This window comes from Wyeomyia smithii, chromosome 1, assembly GCF_029784165.1.
Source record: "Wyeomyia smithii strain HCP4-BCI-WySm-NY-G18 chromosome 1, ASM2978416v1, whole genome shotgun sequence".
In the NCBI taxonomy this organism is placed as follows: Eukaryota; Metazoa; Arthropoda; class Insecta; order Diptera; family Culicidae; genus Wyeomyia; species Wyeomyia smithii.
Window position 1 is genome coordinate 44870405 of NC_073694.1, and position 18100 is coordinate 44888504.

At 43.7% G+C, this 18100-nt stretch overlaps 1 protein-coding gene across 1 annotated transcript; it reads left to right on the forward strand.

Moving 5' to 3' along the window:
- The first annotated feature begins 7765 nt into the window (after positions 1 to 7765).
- On the forward strand, positions 7766 to 13984 carry LOC129716715 (uncharacterized). Its single transcript, XM_055666550.1, has 5 exons — positions 7766 to 8258; positions 8350 to 8670; positions 10007 to 10366; positions 10439 to 11614; positions 11706 to 13984. Exons 1-5 carry the CDS (start codon positions 7766 to 7768, stop codon positions 13982 to 13984), a joined length of 4629 nt encoding a protein of 1542 aa, XP_055522525.1.
- Positions 13985 to 18100: the final 4116 nt, after the last annotated feature.

Here is an 18100-nt window from a genome sequence, read left to right on the forward strand (position 1 = left end):
CATCTGGAGACTCCAAAGCCGAATAAGCTGCGTAGTTGCATTCCCTTGGGGAATGTCGCGGAACAACTCTGCGGACACCTAGAGCCAGCAGAACTCCGGTAACATTTCGTCATCATCAAGTCGTTAGTTGTCAAACTGTCCGCCCGGGAAAAACACTCTACCGAAAAACCAAAGGAAAGTCCACACTCCGAACTTTGATGGATTTTCTCAGGGAGATTGTCATTGACGCATGTGAGGCAGCGCACGAGTCCAAAGGTGACTCGTAATTTGGAAAGAAGAAACCGAAGAGGAAGGGCGCTTTGTACTGCCATACCGAGGAGACCCAGCACCATGTTCCAATGATAGAAGGAAGTTGAAATCATTTAACTTAATGAACACAACGGTACCTGTCAATCGAGTCGTACGACTGTTACCTGGGACTACTAATCGGATTGAATAATCACTTGTTTGGTCGGTACTCCTATCCTGTCTTGACCTATTGCGGTTCGCTACAAGTTTGGATAGACCATATAGGGCCCAGGGCACTCTACTGTGATTGGAGCGGGTTGTTTCTTTGGTTACTACCAAGCTATAATGAACGAAGATCTACCTGAATCCTCAAAATCCACTACGCTCTGGAACGGTCGATACCCGGATAGTTATCCCATAGCCGTCAAGAGAATGAAGCAACAGCAAGATTGAGCTACAAAAGAACGTCGGCCAGTAAACCGATGAATGTCATCAAATATCAATTCGTCCAATTTGATGATCCTGTGCTGCAATTCAAGACCACAGCAGTGGAAGAAGGTGACTTGAGAGCTAAACTATATTTAATCTTATGCGACATCTATTATACGCAGGTGACGGCACTCGACACCGATCGAAGAGAAGGACCGATCGGAGAGGGAGAAAAAGCAAACCGACTTGAGTGGTGCAGGACTCGTCGGAGGTAGGGAGAAAGTACCACCGTTCTGGCAAGGTCGAGTACATGCAGAAGAACTGTTGTCCGAAGAAACCAGAAGGAAATGCTTTAGCGGCAGTCCATAAGGAGGCAGACGCGTTCATGGTAAATGGTAGCCAGCGGTCTATACGATAAATGAAAGATGCTATCATTATCGATGTGTCCAAGAATGCCGTGTCACTGTTCGGAAGGCATGATGGAGTAATTAAAGGTATGCCTAACAAAGGAGACGACCATCCAGACTGTAGTACTGCTGCCGTATCTTCGGAAAATCTTGTTCAAGATCAAAAACTCTCACAACACAACTTTGCTGACTTTGGATGCCGTTTCTTTTGGGCATGCCAATATCAGCTAATAGCCGAGATAAGTGTGTTTAGTATTTACTCGGATCGCTGGCATGAAATGCATCACATTATTTCATATCTTTCACGGTTGGACGCACATCGCTGTAAGCGCAAAGCAAAGGTGTTTCAAGGACTATAAAGCAATAGCTATAGCTCAGTGGCAGATAAAAGTCTCATCGTGGACCAAGATCGCGAATATTCAAGGAACGAGAATCAAGGAATCCCATAGCAAAACGGTTAGCTGAACGCTTTAATCAGATGCAGGCTAAGAAGCTGAGATCATTTCTGCCTAACTCAAAAGCTGCGAAGATGTTGTGGTCGTCAGCGGCTCCGACGACAACGACCCTTCTGAACGGTTGCCCTATGGTGGCTTTGGCTGGACTCCTGCAGAGAAATGGATCAACGTGAAACCAGACCTTGACAGTATACAGATTTTCGGATGTAATGCTATGACATGGATCCTGAAACAGAAGAGAAACGAAATTAGACCCCAAGAGCCCAGAAATGGTAACGATTGGCTACGCTCCGAATGGATACCAGCCTCGGGACGAATGGCGAAGAATATCGTTTGTGCAAGAGACGTCAAGTTCAACGAAGCTCGTATCTTTGACACTGAGTGGTTCGCAAATCAGTGAGTGGCTTCTTGTTTAAAGTTTACGGCCACAGTCTCGTGGTCCAACAAGAAGCATGTGGTATTGAGCGCTGATGTGGCTGGAGTGATTGGAGTGATGTTGGTGATAAGATTACGGAACTGGCGACGATCTATAAAGACGACCGTAGTGGCATAGGGATGGCCTAAAACCTGATATCAAACACCATTTAATACGCGGCCACATCGCAGCTGAACACTTACAAGTGGAACCTATTTGGACCGACAATCAGTTGGCGTCCGACGTTTCTGCCTTCGATCACTCTAGCTAACAGAAATGCACGTACCACCAAAATACTAAATACGAATGTAAAGGACCCGGTGAACTCAATGCTGCAGCATGACGTCATCTATAATATTCCGTGCAGGAACTGCGCGGGGTGTTATATCGGTATGACTACAAACAAGCTAAAAACCCGTATGAGTCGCCACAAGTCGAATGTAAACAAACTTCATGGTATCTTGAACGCGGGTCACACCTACAATGATCAAGCAGTAGTCGAGATGAGTAGCAAAACAGCTCTTCTAGAGCTTTGTATCAAACACCAACACCGGTTTGCATTGGAGGAAACCAAAATTATTGACAGATCTTTCTCCGCATCTCAACTACCAATGCTTGAGTGTTTTCACATTTACAACACTCCTCAGACTGTGAACTACAGGATAGATGTTGAAGAAATAAGCTCGATCTACGCAGGACTATTGCATACGATTGCGAAAAACAACCAGAACCAAAACAAATATTCCACCACCAGCGCTAACACCACTACCACCCCGGCTACCATCTCCACCAGTCACATCGTTTCCAATACAGCTTGAAACGACATTACAGCCAAAACCATTAAAAATAGATGCAAATTTTATCTCCACTGAGCAGGAATAGTGAGCGGGATAGAGTATCTCTCCTGCCCTATACCTATTTACCACACCAATACTGTTTTCAAGCATTTAATTATATAGAAACGAAAAATATAAGTTAGAATCCGTCTTGGTATTACCAGGAGTGCGATAAAAAGCCCGAGAAAACGAATTAAATCCACCAACGCATCGTGCTTTGTGATGTGGTAAAAGTTTGTAGGTAGTTTCTAAAGCTCAAACTAACTCTAACGTTTCAATATAGGTACTTTGAAAGAGAACCTACAGATAGTTATGACATCCTATCGTAAAGCCTTGTACGCTGAACGAAAAACGGAACAACTTTTTGTAATTTTTTTGAAAAAAAAAAACAATGTCAGAGTTTTTGAAGAGGAAAAAAAAGTACTATTTTTATAAAATGTTTTTAATAAATTTGTAGATCCCCTGAAAAAGGCCAAGTTAAAAGGCCGAAACGTCGGACATAAACCTAGTAACGTTTTAATACACCCCTAAGACTGAAAAAGCCGTATTTTCCTTGAAATTTCATGTTACAGTCGTCTATAAATTTGAATATTAACAAACAAAGTAAAGTGCGTATATATGTTGGCATAGGTTTTATTCAAAGCACGGCTGGGGTACGCACAAATGGCTGGGCAATGCGTACCAGCAGTACACCCGTAGAAGTTGGCATTAAAAAGACCCCAGTGTGGTCCATAGGATAATGCCCAGCAAATCCAATCTTTACCTCCACGTGGTACTGACTGGGATACGAGCAGGTTTTTTTCTAATTAAACTCTTTTTTTTTGTAGAGAAAGCAGTTCAATATAGCTCAAATAAACAATAAGTTATCTAAAAAGGGCGAACAGTTAAAGGGTTCACGTTATTCGCACAGGTATTTTGTATTAGATCTAAATACATTACTTTTTATAAACTTTTTTTGAATTTCCTGTCGAAAAAAAAAAAAACAAACTGTCGAGTGATAGCAATAGTAGAAGTGCTGTATTTGCAAATATGCGTATCGTTGAAAGAAAGTGAGGGTATCTAGCATCTAGTTTGCACTTTATTAGCGAGCATCTGTTGTCTAACGTATCAAATTTAATATCTAGCGATCAATCTTTTTTGGGGGCAGTTATGATAGAACTTTTTTCTAGATTTCGATCCTTAAAACTGCTACCAACCCTCAACGTGTGGTGAAAAATCCACCAAACCAACCAAAAAGCAACAGTATCATATGGCACAGGAAAATGTGCTCTCATCCACTTCTGTTATTATTTTGTAGCGCTTCGAAGCAAAAAAAAAATACATCTCACAAACCCTCTCCGTAAGATAGAAAGTGCTTATCAACTCTGCGTGCTCCAAGAACAACTTTAATTGGCTTCTGCCAACTTTGAGTTTTTGTTGGTGGTTGTTGTTGTTAGTTGTTGCTGTTGTTATGAATCCTCTGAAAGTAGCTCCATTAGCTTTCCCAACAAAATGCGGTAGGCGAAAAAGCCGAAGAGTCATCTATGGTGCTGGTTCTCGTACCGAATACACGACCAGACGACAAACTCGGCTGGAAAAAGAATAAAGTCATTGCCCTTCGCACTGGACATGTTCAGGCAGGAGTGAAGTGGGTTTTTTTCCCAACACTCATGTGGGTACCCATTTCCGGTACAGTCCGTCCCATTTGCATGCTGACAAACAGTGTTCATAGGTGCCCCGCTGTTTGTTGAGTCTTTGGTGGTACGTGTGCTTTAGTAGGTACATTTGCTCAAAATCTCACCTGGCTAAAAAACTGCAGACCAACAAACGAAACCGGTGTCAACAAAAAACGACCAATCGTGGTTGGATGCCACTAATCGCCGGTGACAAATTGGCAGAGTGGGGTCAATAAGTTTTGCAGGACTGTGGAGGCGCTTGGTTTTACATGAAGGTATAATTTCCAGTGAAAGTACGTGGACGCTTGGAGAAGGTGACCCAGTGGCAGTGACACATAGTGTCTGAGTATCATTATTCATTAGTTCGATATTTTGGAGTTGCACTGTTTTACCCCGCACACAGCAGAGCGGTAAAATGTCACAAGCTGACCACCGAACTAGGTGGCAAAATATCTTCGTGTTTCGAATGCTTAACACGATGGTAACTGAAAGGATTTCGCATGTCCCGCACGGTAAACTCAGTTAAATAGAGTTTTTCTAGTGCGCCTAGTTTGTTCTATGCAACAGGAAAAAATCAACTTTTAATATATTCAGACTGCTATAAAAATAAAACTGAAATGAGGTTTTGTGAAATTTTTGTTGTAAGCGCAAATAAACCGTACCCTAGAGAAGGTACTGTTTGTTTATTTTTTCTCATGAAACTGTAGTTAAACCTAGTACTTATTTGTTCACTAAGATATGTGCTTTAAGCGTTTCTAAAGGCGCCATATTTAGTAGAATTTACTTTGGTAGCGCTACCATACATATTATAAAGATATTTTTTTCAAGCACATCACTGGCAGCTCTGAAGTAAACCGAGCAATAATTAGGCTCATGTTGGTTCTAAAGACAGAATTTTCTTCACCATAACTACCATGCGTCTTCACTGGAAAAGCTAATGTAATGCAGTATCCAGGTCGTTTGTTATTTTTGCTCGGAGCCAAGAAATCGGATAGATATTTTTTGCATGACATTGATCAGAGTTGAAGAATATTTAAATACATGATTCATCACTTAGTAACAGCTAGACCTGTCTCTACTAAATTTGGCACAGGTATGTATTTCCATAAGAGAAAAGTTATAGAATGGTAATGGTGGATTAGACCCTGATTAATAAAGTGATCTTCTCTTTTGTAACATTTGAACCACTGCGATCATTATTTTGATCTTTTGTGGTAAAATAATCTTCTTACAATCCGGTTCAAAAATATAAATTTAATAGTAACGACCAGATAGTAACTACCAAGCCACCATAACAAAACAAGCTGATATTGAATCCTGACCATGATCGGGTACTCAGCTAGTATTTATTGAGGCAAATAAGTTTTTGCGTCCACGAGTAATAAACTAAGAATAATCAAGCTCTTCAAAATTTTAGAAGTAAAAAAATGCTACACTAAGGTCGCTTTTCACGCGGCTTTTTTACGCGGATTTCGGAATTTAAAAAGTTTTTTTTACGCGGATTCCGGAATTTACGCGGTTTTTTTTCGCGTTTCTATACGCGGCACGTAAAAAGCGACTTTAGTGTATTTTGAAAAATAGAAATAAATACTAGGGTAAATATGTATAAAACTACCACCCCCCCCCCCCCCCCGAGGCATAACGCCCCAGTCCATTTTTTCGGAAACACACAAAAAATAAGACATAACACTATTGCAAAAAAATAAACAAAAATCAATTTTGATTTGAGCTGCTTCGGATCTAATTTTTTGCAGCGTTTCCGTAACGTTTTTCCACTAATGTATAAAGTTTATTATCTGGTATTTACACTTATATATCTCAAATGAACCTCTAAGCAGCTGTATCTAGTGAAGAAACGATAAAAATTGTATGATTTGCTTAAGTATTCAATGCTTTCTGCTTCATTACAGCTCCCGGGCAATATGCCCCACCGCTAGCCCGGCTGATTTGTTCATTGCTTCAGCGTTTGCTTCTGAGACTTCAAGCGCTGTTTCGCTTCGCATGCTGAGCTGGCATATGAAGCTACTGCAAGGGGCATATTATACTGCATCTGGGGCGTTTTGCCCCGGTAGATTGGAAAGCTTGAAATTTAGTCATATTTTTTAATAAAATTATGGCGTTTTTGTGTAACAGTAATTACAAAACAAAATAATAGCAGTGCATTACCAACTAAATCGTGTATCCAACTGCATGAAAGATTTGTTGTTTATGATAAACATAGCTACAATATTGACGATGTTCCTTAGGGGGGGCGTATTTTACCTATTTACCCTAGTGCTTAGTGATTGTTACATCAAGGCAACCAGTGAAAAGTTGTCCTTGACATCAGAGTAGAAAATCTGATTATTCTTTGTCTAACCTCGAATATATATAGATGTTCTTTAGTAAAAACTCTTAAGTTCATTCAAACCTTTGGATATATTATTTTGGCGACGAGGATCTCAAGAATCCACGAACATGGCAGAAGATAGAGTTGATCAGCAGCCGCAACCGAGAATTCAAGATATGATTCTCGAGATAGCCCAACTTTTACAGCAGATGGCGGCCCAGCAGCAGCAGCCTCAGTATCAAACCCCAGAGCAGGTTTTGAAGTCCCTCTCGTCGAACATCACCGAGACGAAGAAAACGGAGTTACGTTCGGACGCTGGTTTAACCGCTACCAGTACTGTTAACACCGCTGGGCATTAATCGTGGGCCAGCCAAACTAAGCCACAGGGATAACCGGAGTGACAGCGAGTGTCAGCCAACCAGAGGGATAGCGAGGCGACAGCCGGTGTCAGAGGGGGTAAATAAAAAAAATAATAAAAGATTAACGATAGCGAGCGTGGATTATTAATAGTAAAAATATTGCTTAAAATTCATAGAAGATATTATACTGATCATAGCAGCTTATAAATCGTAAGAAAGGTATGTGCGAATTGGATAACATTAAAAAAAATCTAGCCGCAAGTTTGCTTACAGTATACGAAATCAGCGCGGTGCAAATATATATTACCGCATAACCTGGAAAAATACAGTGAAATAGTTGTAAGTAGAAAAAAACTGAAGGTGTATAAAGATTAATTATTACGTTTATCAGGAAAAGGAAAGGAAGAGAAAGGCAGGGAAAGGAAACGAAGGTTCAAGTGGAAGGGATCTATAGTGTTCAGGAAGACCAGGAAGGGAAACTAATTGTAAGATTCATTGATTCATTGAACTACGAATTATGCAAATCACTATATAAAAATCTTTACAGTTTGAGCTTCACTAATAAAAGGCTGCTTAAAAAAAATAGTTATCGGTTCCGTCAGAACATTCTCAAAAACAATTATCGAGAAATAGGATTCTGCTTCAAAACGTTATGGCTGAGAATACCGAACTGAATTTCACGCAAACTCCTTGCGCAGCCTGCGAACAAATTTCAACTACTAATGAGAGTATGATTGGCTGTGATGGATGCGAAAGCTGGTACCACTGTCGTTGTGTCGGAATAACCGCCGGAATGAGGCTGGAAGAAAAGTGGTTTTGCGACAGAGAAACCTGCAAAGCCCTGGCTTACAAGAATGAAAAAGAGAAGGGTGCTAAAAGAAAAAATACTAGCAAGAAAATTGCTAGCGATTCCGAACGGGCCGTTCAGCAGAGACTAAAGGAGATGAAAGAAAACCAAAAACGATTGGAAGTGGCTATGGAAGCAGAATTGATGCTGAAAAAAAGAGAACGACAGTTAAAGCGGACACTGGAGAAAAAGCGAATGCTGTTAGAGCAACAAATGCGCGAAGAAGAAGAAAAGGAAGAGCTCGCGCTGCAAGAGCAGATTCTACGAGAGAGAAAAATGCAATTAGATCGACTACAGGGTACAGGCAAGGCAGCAGTTGTTCCAAATCGAGATGGCAAATTTGGACTCTCAAATGTCGAAACTCGAAAGGGTTGGTGCAAAATCGGTAGCAAAGGTCGATTCGAACGTAGGTGGATCAGATGTACACCCTCTGGAGAATAAAAACACACCGCTTCGCAATCCGGAGGTTAAAGGGCGACAGAATCCGAAAAAACTGCACCGATTTGCTGGAGATGAATCCTCAGAAGAAGACGGCTATGAAAGCGAAGAGGAGCATTCTTCTGGCGAAGAAAATACTGATTCTAGTGACATTGATTACGATTCGAAAAATACAAAAGTGAAGGAAGATGGGAAAAACGGTAGCATTGGCCGCGAAGGGCTGGGGCAGCTGCAATTGAAGCCAACTAAAGCACAACTGGCTGCGAGAAGTGGTATATCGAAGAAACTTCCTAATTTCTCTGGGAGGCCGAAGGAATGGCCCTTATTCTACGGAGCATATCAGGTCTCGAACACACTTAAAACTGGATCTCGAGCTCGGCAAAAAAACATCCGAGTTCACTCGGCAACTTTGGATTAAACCGGTATTTCAGCAAAAAAATGCCGGTTGCCGACAGTTGTCAGATCATTTTGCCGAGACTTCGTCCAAAAAACTAAGCTTGACGAATCTCGTCTCTATTTTTTGCCGAATTTATCGTTAAACACTGTTGATGCCGAGGTCAGCAAAAACATTACTGGTATCTCGGCACAAATTTTACTCGTTGCCGTGTTTCGGCAATACAGCTGTCATCCTCATGAACGAGTTGCCGCCATTTTTCTTAGTGCAAATTTATGCGTGTTACGGGTGAGCAAACAGGAATCGGATACAAGTTTGGCTGAAATTTGTGCAAATTACAAGTGTTTACAATCCGGTAGCCGAAAAACATGTAGTACAGTTTGGGGGAAGTGGCTGGAACTCAAAAAGTGTAGTTTCAAATCGTGTGAATACTATATTTTATTTGTTTTAGGGATAGGCATTAGACGTAATTTTAGATTAGATGTTTAGCTCAATGCCCTACTGGCGAGCAAGATAACGATAAGTATTCAAGATTTAGTATGAATAAATTTCTTTACTTACTGAAACTCATCGAGCTTATAATTTATCTTTTGAAAGAAAACTACCTGATTTACAGCAAAACTATTTTCGACGATTGGATTCCACTGAAAAAACGGCTCTTTACTGTGCCGAACATTCAGCTTATATAACCGAAAGGTCGTTAGACTGGTTTGCCGCTTCTCGGTTGGATTTGCCGAGAGCACAGTCAACTGTGTACGCGATTCTCGGCATAAAATGACATCTGTCAAATATTGGTTTTCCGAGATTCTCGGCAAAAGAGATTCAGCCGAGATGGTTGCCGAGCACTCGGCTGTCCAAATCTCGGCACAAACTCTCGGCGAAATTTTTTAAGTGTGAATGAAGCATGTGGTTTCTCCGCCGTTGAAAATTTAGTTCGACTGCAAGAATGTATTGAAGGTTCAGCGCTAGAAATGGTACGAGGGCAACTTCTTTTACCTAAATCCGTACCGAAGGTAATTGAAAAACTGCGCAGCTTATATGGTCGCCCGGAACAGTTGCTACAAAGCTACTTAGAAAATGCAGAAAACTTGAGCCACCAAAATCTGGAAAGCTGGCGAGATTTATTCCCTTCGGGACTGTAGTTGAACAGCTCTGTGAGCATTTAGAGGCTGCTGGTTTAAAATCACATCTTATTAATCCACTCCTAATACAAGATCTAGTTGGAAAGCTTCCGGATAACGATAAGCGTGAGTGGGTCCGCTACAAACGCGGAAAGAAGCGAGTCACGCTACGGACATTCACCAATTTTATTTCCGAAATAGTAGAAGAAGCTTGCGAGGCAAATGTGACGCTAGAGTATAAGCCCGTTACCGAGTTCCGAACGGGCAAAGACCGACAGAAGGAGAAAGGCGGATTGTTTAACCATAGCATCAGCGAGAACACGAGAGCTAGCAATCAAGAACGGAAGAGGCAAAAACCTTGCAGAGCATGTCAGCGCACTGATCATCGACTGGAAATAGTAAATCAGTGGGGTTTGTGCTCAGTGTGCCTGAACGAACACGGTATGGCTCAATGTAAATTCAAATTGCGATGCAATGTTGGCGAATGCAGAGAACCTCATAATCCTTTACTACACCCCTTTACAGCCGTCGTTGGTACGAGTGCCCATATTCGAACCAACAACGTGACATTGTTCCGAATGATTCCAGTGAATCTCCACTGGGGGGATCGTACAATCACAGCTCTTGCGTTTTTGGATGAAGGTGCTTCCGTGACGCTGGTAGAAAAAAATATAGCAGATCGTTTAGGTGTGTGTGGCGTCCAGGAAAAGCTTACGATTAGATGGACGGCCGATATAATACGAGTAGAAAAGGAGTCGCGTAGGATGAATCTTTGGGTATCCGCCGTCGGTGCGGATGACAAATTGTTGCTGAAGTCAGTTCGGACGGTGGAAAAATTAATGCTACCCCAGCAAGCGCTAAAATCAAAGGAGATTGCGGCACAGTACGCTTACATGCAGGGACTATCGATAACATCGTATGATGGACGACCGGAATTACTCATAGGTTTGAATAACATCCATTCGTTCGCACCGACGGAAATAAAGGTTGGGACGGAGACAGAACCTATTGCAGTGCGCTGTAAGCTCGGATGGACAGTATATGGACCAACCCGAGCAAACCAATTTGAAAAAGAAGGCGCATGTTTAAACTTTCATCAAGAGGTCAGCAATGAACAACTGTACGATTTGCTAAAGACCCACTATGCATTAGAGGAATCAGTGGTTTGCGTGCCAAGGGAATCTGCAGAAGATAAGAGGGCTCGCGAAATCCTCCAGCGCACTACTAAACGAATTGGAGACCGCTTTGAAACCGGGCTTCTGTGGAAAAATAACGATCCGTATTTCCCGGATAGTTATTCGTTAGCCGTGAAAAGACTGAAGCAGTTGGAGAAAAAACTGGAGAAGAATCCAGAGTTGTACGAGAACGTATGCCGACAAATCGATGAGTACCAGGAGAAGGGGTACGCGCATTTAGCAACTCCTGAAGAGCTTGCTGATACAGAACCAAGAAAAATATGGTACCTCCCTTTAAATGTCGTCTTGAATCCCAGGAAACCAGGAAGAGTACGGCTCATCTGGGATGCTGCAGCTGCCGTGCAGAACGTATCACTCAACTCTCAGTTATTAACGGGTCCTGACATGCTTGTTCCGTTGGTTACAGTAATAATCGGATTCCGAGAGCGCAGAATTGCCTTTGGAGGCGATCTGCGTGAAATGTATCACCAAGTAAAAATAATCGACGATGACAAGCAGGCCCAACGTTTTCTTTTCCGAAAAAAAACCCCAAGACCCGCCAAATATTTTCGTTATGGATGTTGCCACATTTGGATCCACATGTTCTCCCTGCTCAGCTCAATACGTGAAAAACTGTAATGCACTGGAGTATGCCGGACAATATCCAGAAGCAGTGGAAGCAATTATAAATCGCCACTACGTCGACGATTATTTTGATAGTGTCGATACCGTTAAGGAAGCAATTACCAGAACGAATCAAGTAAAGTTCATTCATAAATGCGCCGGATTCGAGATTCGCAATTGGGTATCGAACTCGTCTGAAGTACTGCAGAGTTTGGGAGAGGAAATTTCAGCTACGAAGGTCCATTTCAATCAGGACAAGATTACGTTACAAGAGCGTGTGTTGGGTTTGATATGGAATCCAGAACATGACGAGTTTTTCTTCTCCACACAGCATCGAGAAGCAACTCTTCCGTACCTTCGGGGGGACAAACGGCCAACAAAACGAATAGTGTTGAGTTGTGTAATGGGTTTTTTTGACCCCTTGGGCCTGCTGGCACCTTTCACAATACACGGGAAAATTATCGTTCAGCATCTTTGGCGTAGCGGTTGCGACTGGGATGATGTAATTTCCGACAGCTGCTGGGAGATGTGGAAACGATGGATCGGTTTACTGGTGGACGTAGAAAACGTACGCGTCCCACGATGCTACTTAGGCGATTCAGTAGCGGCGGACGCTGAGTCAATAGAGATCCACATTTTCACCGACGCCAGTGAAAACGCCTATGGAAGCGTTGCATATCTCCGGGCGGTTTTCAAAGGCGAGGTGCGGTGCTGCCTGGTTATGTCTCGAGCGAAAGTAGCTCCGCTGAAACGCCAATCGATACCTCGACTGGAATTTATGGCTGCTGTTCTAGGGGCTCGAATGAGCCAGACCATACTAGCAAAACATACGTTGAAGATTGACCGTTGTATTCTGTGGACAGATTCCTGGACAGTGTGCAGCTGGATAAGCTCTGACCAGCACAAATTTAAGCAGAACGTGGTTTTCAAAGTTGGGGAAATTCTGGAGCTAACTCGTGTAACAGATTGGCGATGGATTCCGACAAAGTTGAACGTGGCTGACTTACTAACTAAATGGGGTCGAACTCCGTTTTTGCACAGCGACGGAGAATGGTTCAAAGGTGCATCTTTTCTTTACAATTCGGAAAACCAATGGCCGTCTACGAGTATACCAATTGAAGATACCGACGAAGAAACTAGAGCTCACGTACTGTATCATGAGGTCATCGTTGATAATAGGTGCTCGCGATGGACCACATTACTTCGAGGTACAGCATACGTGTTAAGGTTCCTGAACAACTGCAAGCGAAAGAAAAACAAACTTCCCATCATCACTATGAAAGCCACGGAAACTCAGCGGAAGTTGATCAAAGCGAAACATGAGACGATTCAGCTGCCACTAAGCAAAGAAGAGTTCCAGAAGGCAGAAAGTGTTCTTTGGAAACAAGCACAGTTTGATGGGTTTCCAGACGAGATGAGCGCGCTGATGACCAACATAACGCTCAAACCAGGACAAGAACCCGAGAGGATTACGAAATCCAGTTGTATTTACAAACTAACACCGGTCCTCGACGAAAACGGGGTACTGCGCGTTGGCGGTCGAATGGAAACATCAACCGATATTCCGTTTGTCAAACGATTTCCGATTATTCTGCCGCGGAAGCACGGCTTGACAAGAAAAATAATTCAATTTTACCACGAAAAGTTTGGTCACGCTAACCGCGAAACTGTGGTGAATGAGCTTCGCCAACGTTTTTGGATTCCAAATATTCGAGCAGCGATTATACAGGTCATGCGCCAATGTATATGGTGTAAGGTGAATCGTTGTCGTCCATTGGCTCCGATGATGGCTCCACTACCCGTTCAGAGAGTGACCCCCCATCTTCGACCATTTAGCTCGATAGGCATCGACTATCTGGGTCCCATTGAAGTGGCGGTCAACAGAAGGAAAGAGAAAAGGTTGGTCTGCGTATTCACTTGTCTTGCGATTCGTGCCGTACATCTCGAGGTTGTACATAGCACAACACAATCATGTTTAATGACCATACGGAGATTTAATAAGGAGCATGGCATACCAAAAGAAATTTTTTCGGACAACGCAACTTGTTTCAAGGGCGCAGACCGCGAGATGCGTAGAATCTACAGTGAGTGCGCGAATACAGTAGCGAGCGCAACGACAGCGTGGCATTTCAATCCTCCAGCAGCGCCGCACATGGGTGGCATCTGGGAGAGAATGGTAAGATCCGTGAAGGAATGTATGAAAACGCTTGATGATGGAAGAATCCTAACCGATGAAGTTTTGCTAACGGTCCTTGCGGAGCAGAGGATATGATCAGTGCGCGTCCCCTAACGTACATACCACAAGAGTCAGCTGAAGAAGAAGCAATCACCCCGCATCATTTCCTTCGTGGAAATGTGACGATTGCGGACATGAAGGTAGACGGGAAAGTTAATGTTGCAGGCGCTCTACGAGACGCTTACAAGCGATCGCAAGTTGTTGCGAACCGAATGTGGGAGCGCTGGTCTAAAGAATATTTACCAACTATAAACAGGCGAACCAAATGGTATGAAGACCAGAAACCATTAGAAGTAAATGACCTAGTATTCATTGTCGACGGAAAGAACAGGAAGTGCTGGACTAGAGGTATAGTAGAACAAGTGCTTCAGGGACCGGACGGGCGAATCAGGCAAGCAAATGTGAGAACAGCTGGAGGCGTACTGAGACGTGCTGTAGCCAACTTAGTGGTGCTGGAGATAAGAGACTGTAATTCCGAAACTTCCGGAAAAGTTACCGGATGTTACGGGCTGGGGCATGTTAACACCGCTGGGCATTAATCGTGGGCCAGCCAAACTCAGCCACAGGGATAACCGGAGTGACAGCGAATGTCAGCCAACCAGAGGGATAACGAGGCGACAGCCGATGTCAGAGGGGATAAATAAACAAAATAATAAAAGATTAACGATAGCGAGCGTGGTTTATTAATAGTAAAAATATTGCTTAAAATTCATAGAAGATATTATACTGATCATAGCAGCTTATAAATCGTAAGAAAGGTATGTGCGAATTGGATAACATTAAAAAAAATCTAGCCGCAAGTTTGCTTACAGTATACGAAATCAGCGCGGTGCAAATATATATTACCGCATAACCTGAAAAAATACAGTGAAATAGTTGTAAGTAGAAAAAAACTCAAGGTGTATAAAGATTAATTATTACGTTTATCAGGAAAAGGAAAGGAAGAGAAAGGCAGGGAAAGGAAACGAAGGTTCAAGTGGAAGGGATCTATAGTGTGCAGGAAGACCAGGAAGGGAAACTAATTGTTGTATGATTCATTGATTCATTGAACTACGAATTATGCAAATCACTATATAAAAATCTTTACAGTTTGGGCTTCACTAATAAAAGGCTGCTTCAAAAAAATAGTTATCGGTTCCGTCAGAACAAGTACCTCTTCGAGAACGATGCAGGTCAGCTGAATGATGCGGCGAAGGTACGCTTACTTCTCCGGAAGCTGGACACCCATTCGCACAGCCGCTATCTCAACTACATCCTGTCAAAGCTTCCCAAGGACGTGAAGTTTAAAGACACAGTCAAGACTCTCAATAAAATCTTCGGGCATTAAACGTCAACGTTCCGGAAGCGGTTCATGTGTCTTTTCACGATTGTTGTTGACCATCTGCCGATGAACACTCAGCAAGCAGAGAGCACTCAACCGCTGTTCAACCATTGTTAACCTCAGCCAGGTTTTCACCCGACGTAATGTGCTGAACGAGCGTTCGATCGTGCATGTTTTACATGGTAGGGCAAGTTTATTTGCTTTCTTAGTCGCAGGGAAGGAAGAACAGGCTTTAGCTAGCAGGTCTATAAGAACCAACAACATGCGTATTACGTTAGGGGGATGCAGCAAGGACAACGCGTAGGCAACTGGAAAACCTGTGCAATTCTACACAACATAGCGCAAGTATTTCAATCAATTATTTCTGATTGGCTGATAGTTTACACAGATGTTTCTATGGGCTAAAGATGTCGTTTTGTGCTATTAGAGTTATTGAAAACAAAATTCTGCACCAATGTCAACAACTAGGTGTGTGTGTGTGTGTGTGTGTGTGTGTGTGTGGTAACTGCTCCCTGCCCCCCCCCTCTGGCTACGCCTATGGTTCAGTGCATTGGGCCATCATTAGATCATACAGATTTTTATTCTCTGCTAATTTGTTGAGCAGTACAGTAGCTTATGTTTGTTCCGTTCGATTTGTACGTTCGTTCGTAAGTTTGTGTGTTCACGTTGGAAACCGACGCTACGGTGAACCATGATATAGGTAAAGCAAAAACCAGTTCCAGTACGGGGAAACGGCCTCGGCCTGACAATACCCGTGGAAAACGCCACGGATCCCGAAGTAGTGAAGAAGGAGAAAATCCCGCCTTTCTATGTGAAAGGCTTCGCGCCTACGTGAAGCAATTGTGGTTTATATCGACGAAGGACTGAAATGCACCATCCTCATGTGCACTGAGGGATACAAACTGATGGTACCGTCGTTGAATCATTACAAGGCGGTGCAAGTGATACTGCAGAATCACGAGGTGGAATATTTCTCCCATGATATCGAAGCAGAAAAACCCCTCAGGGTCGTTCTCCGCGGTCTTCCTGACATGGAAGTTGACTCCCTGTTGGAGGAACTAAAGGCAAAAGGGGCCATCCACATACCACGTGGACAGATTTTTAATGATTCCAACCCCCCCCCCCCCCCCCCTAAAGCTGTCCACGTGGTTTGTGGATGGACCCAAAGGACTTAAACCAATCCAGATCCACAAGATGACGCGGCACAACAAAACTCGGGAGTACTGTGATCAACTATATCTCGTAAACCTGGAGAAAAATTCAACGTGCTTGGCGGATCTGCATTCCATCCGAGCACTTTTTCACATCATCGTAGCCTGGGAGCGCTACAAACCAGTGCATCGTGACGTCACCCAATGCTCTAACTGCCTGCTGTTTGGACACGGGACTAAAAATTGCCATATGGCGTACCGTTGCATCAAGTGTGACCAAACGCACGCCCCCGATGCCTGCCAGCTGATGGCGACCGCCGATCCGGTGTGCGCCAACTGTGGGGCTGCCAACAAAGCAACCAGTAGAACGTGCCCGAAACGCGCAGAGTTCATCGAGATTCGTAAGCGGGCCTCCACCAACAATCAACCAGGTCACCGGAAGGTGCCCCCAAACAACACAAAGGAGTTCCTTGCCATTAGCTCCCGGCACCCCATAACTTTGCTCGCCCCGCTACCGCTGAATCCAACCACCAAACCAGTAACAGCTGCCTCTACGTATGCTGAAGCAACGAGATCCGGTAGCCGTTCAACCCCACCAGGTCTCCAAGGGGACTCGTCCGCGATGACTTTCTCCCAAGCTGCAACTGGCACAACTGACAACGAACCCATGCTCACCATGGAGCAATATGTTTCACTGGTCGTGGAATGTATCAACACTTTTCGCAATTGCAAAAGTAGAGCTGAACAACTGCAGTCTGCGGTGATGATTGCTTCCAAATATGGACCGTGAAATCATCAAGATTGCTAACTGGAACGCTTACTCCATTAGGAACAAGAATCACGAGCTTGTTGACTTCCTCAACGTACACAAAATAGACATTGCAATCATCACGGAGACGCATCTCAAACCTGAGGTGAACATCTTCCTTCCCGACTTCCGATTTTTACGGCTGGATCGAGCATATTCTTCTGGAGAAGGTGTGGCTATTGCTCTTCGGCTTGAAATAAACTGTCATCTGCTACCGAGTTTCCAACTCAAAGTCATTGAGGCCGTGGGATTGGAAGTAACCACTGGAGTCGGTCCCATTACCATCATCGCAGCCTATTGTCCCAAGCAAGTTAACGTAAGCGATGGGACGCCAACGAACCTAAGAAGCGACATCATCAAACTGACTCGGAGGCAGGGGCAGTTCATCATTGCGGGTGATCTCAACGCAAAACACCAAGCCTGGGGCAACAGTCGACGCAACCAAAACGGCCTGATTCTCTTCAACTACCTACAAGTAGGCCACTACAACATCCTAGGTCCGGCCGCTCCCACCCGGTTGAGCAGATCCGGAGTACACGCAACCATCTATCTATTCATCTCAATATGGGCAACATCACCGACCCGGTTGTACACCAAGAACTCAGCTCGGACCACTTCCTAATGGTATTCGAAGTTGGATCCTCTGCTAACCGATTCCAAGTCTCTCGGCGTAACTACCATCGAGTCGATTGGGCGCGGTTCCAGCGATGTGTGGACAACGCAATTGACTACAGCGTCCAGCTAGAGTCCTCAGAAAACATCGACCAGTGTCTTCAGTCCATCGATGAGGCATTATCACTGGTCCAGGATATGCATGTGCCGGCTTCTAATCTGGTGAGTAACTCTCTGAACCTAGACAACGCAACCAAACG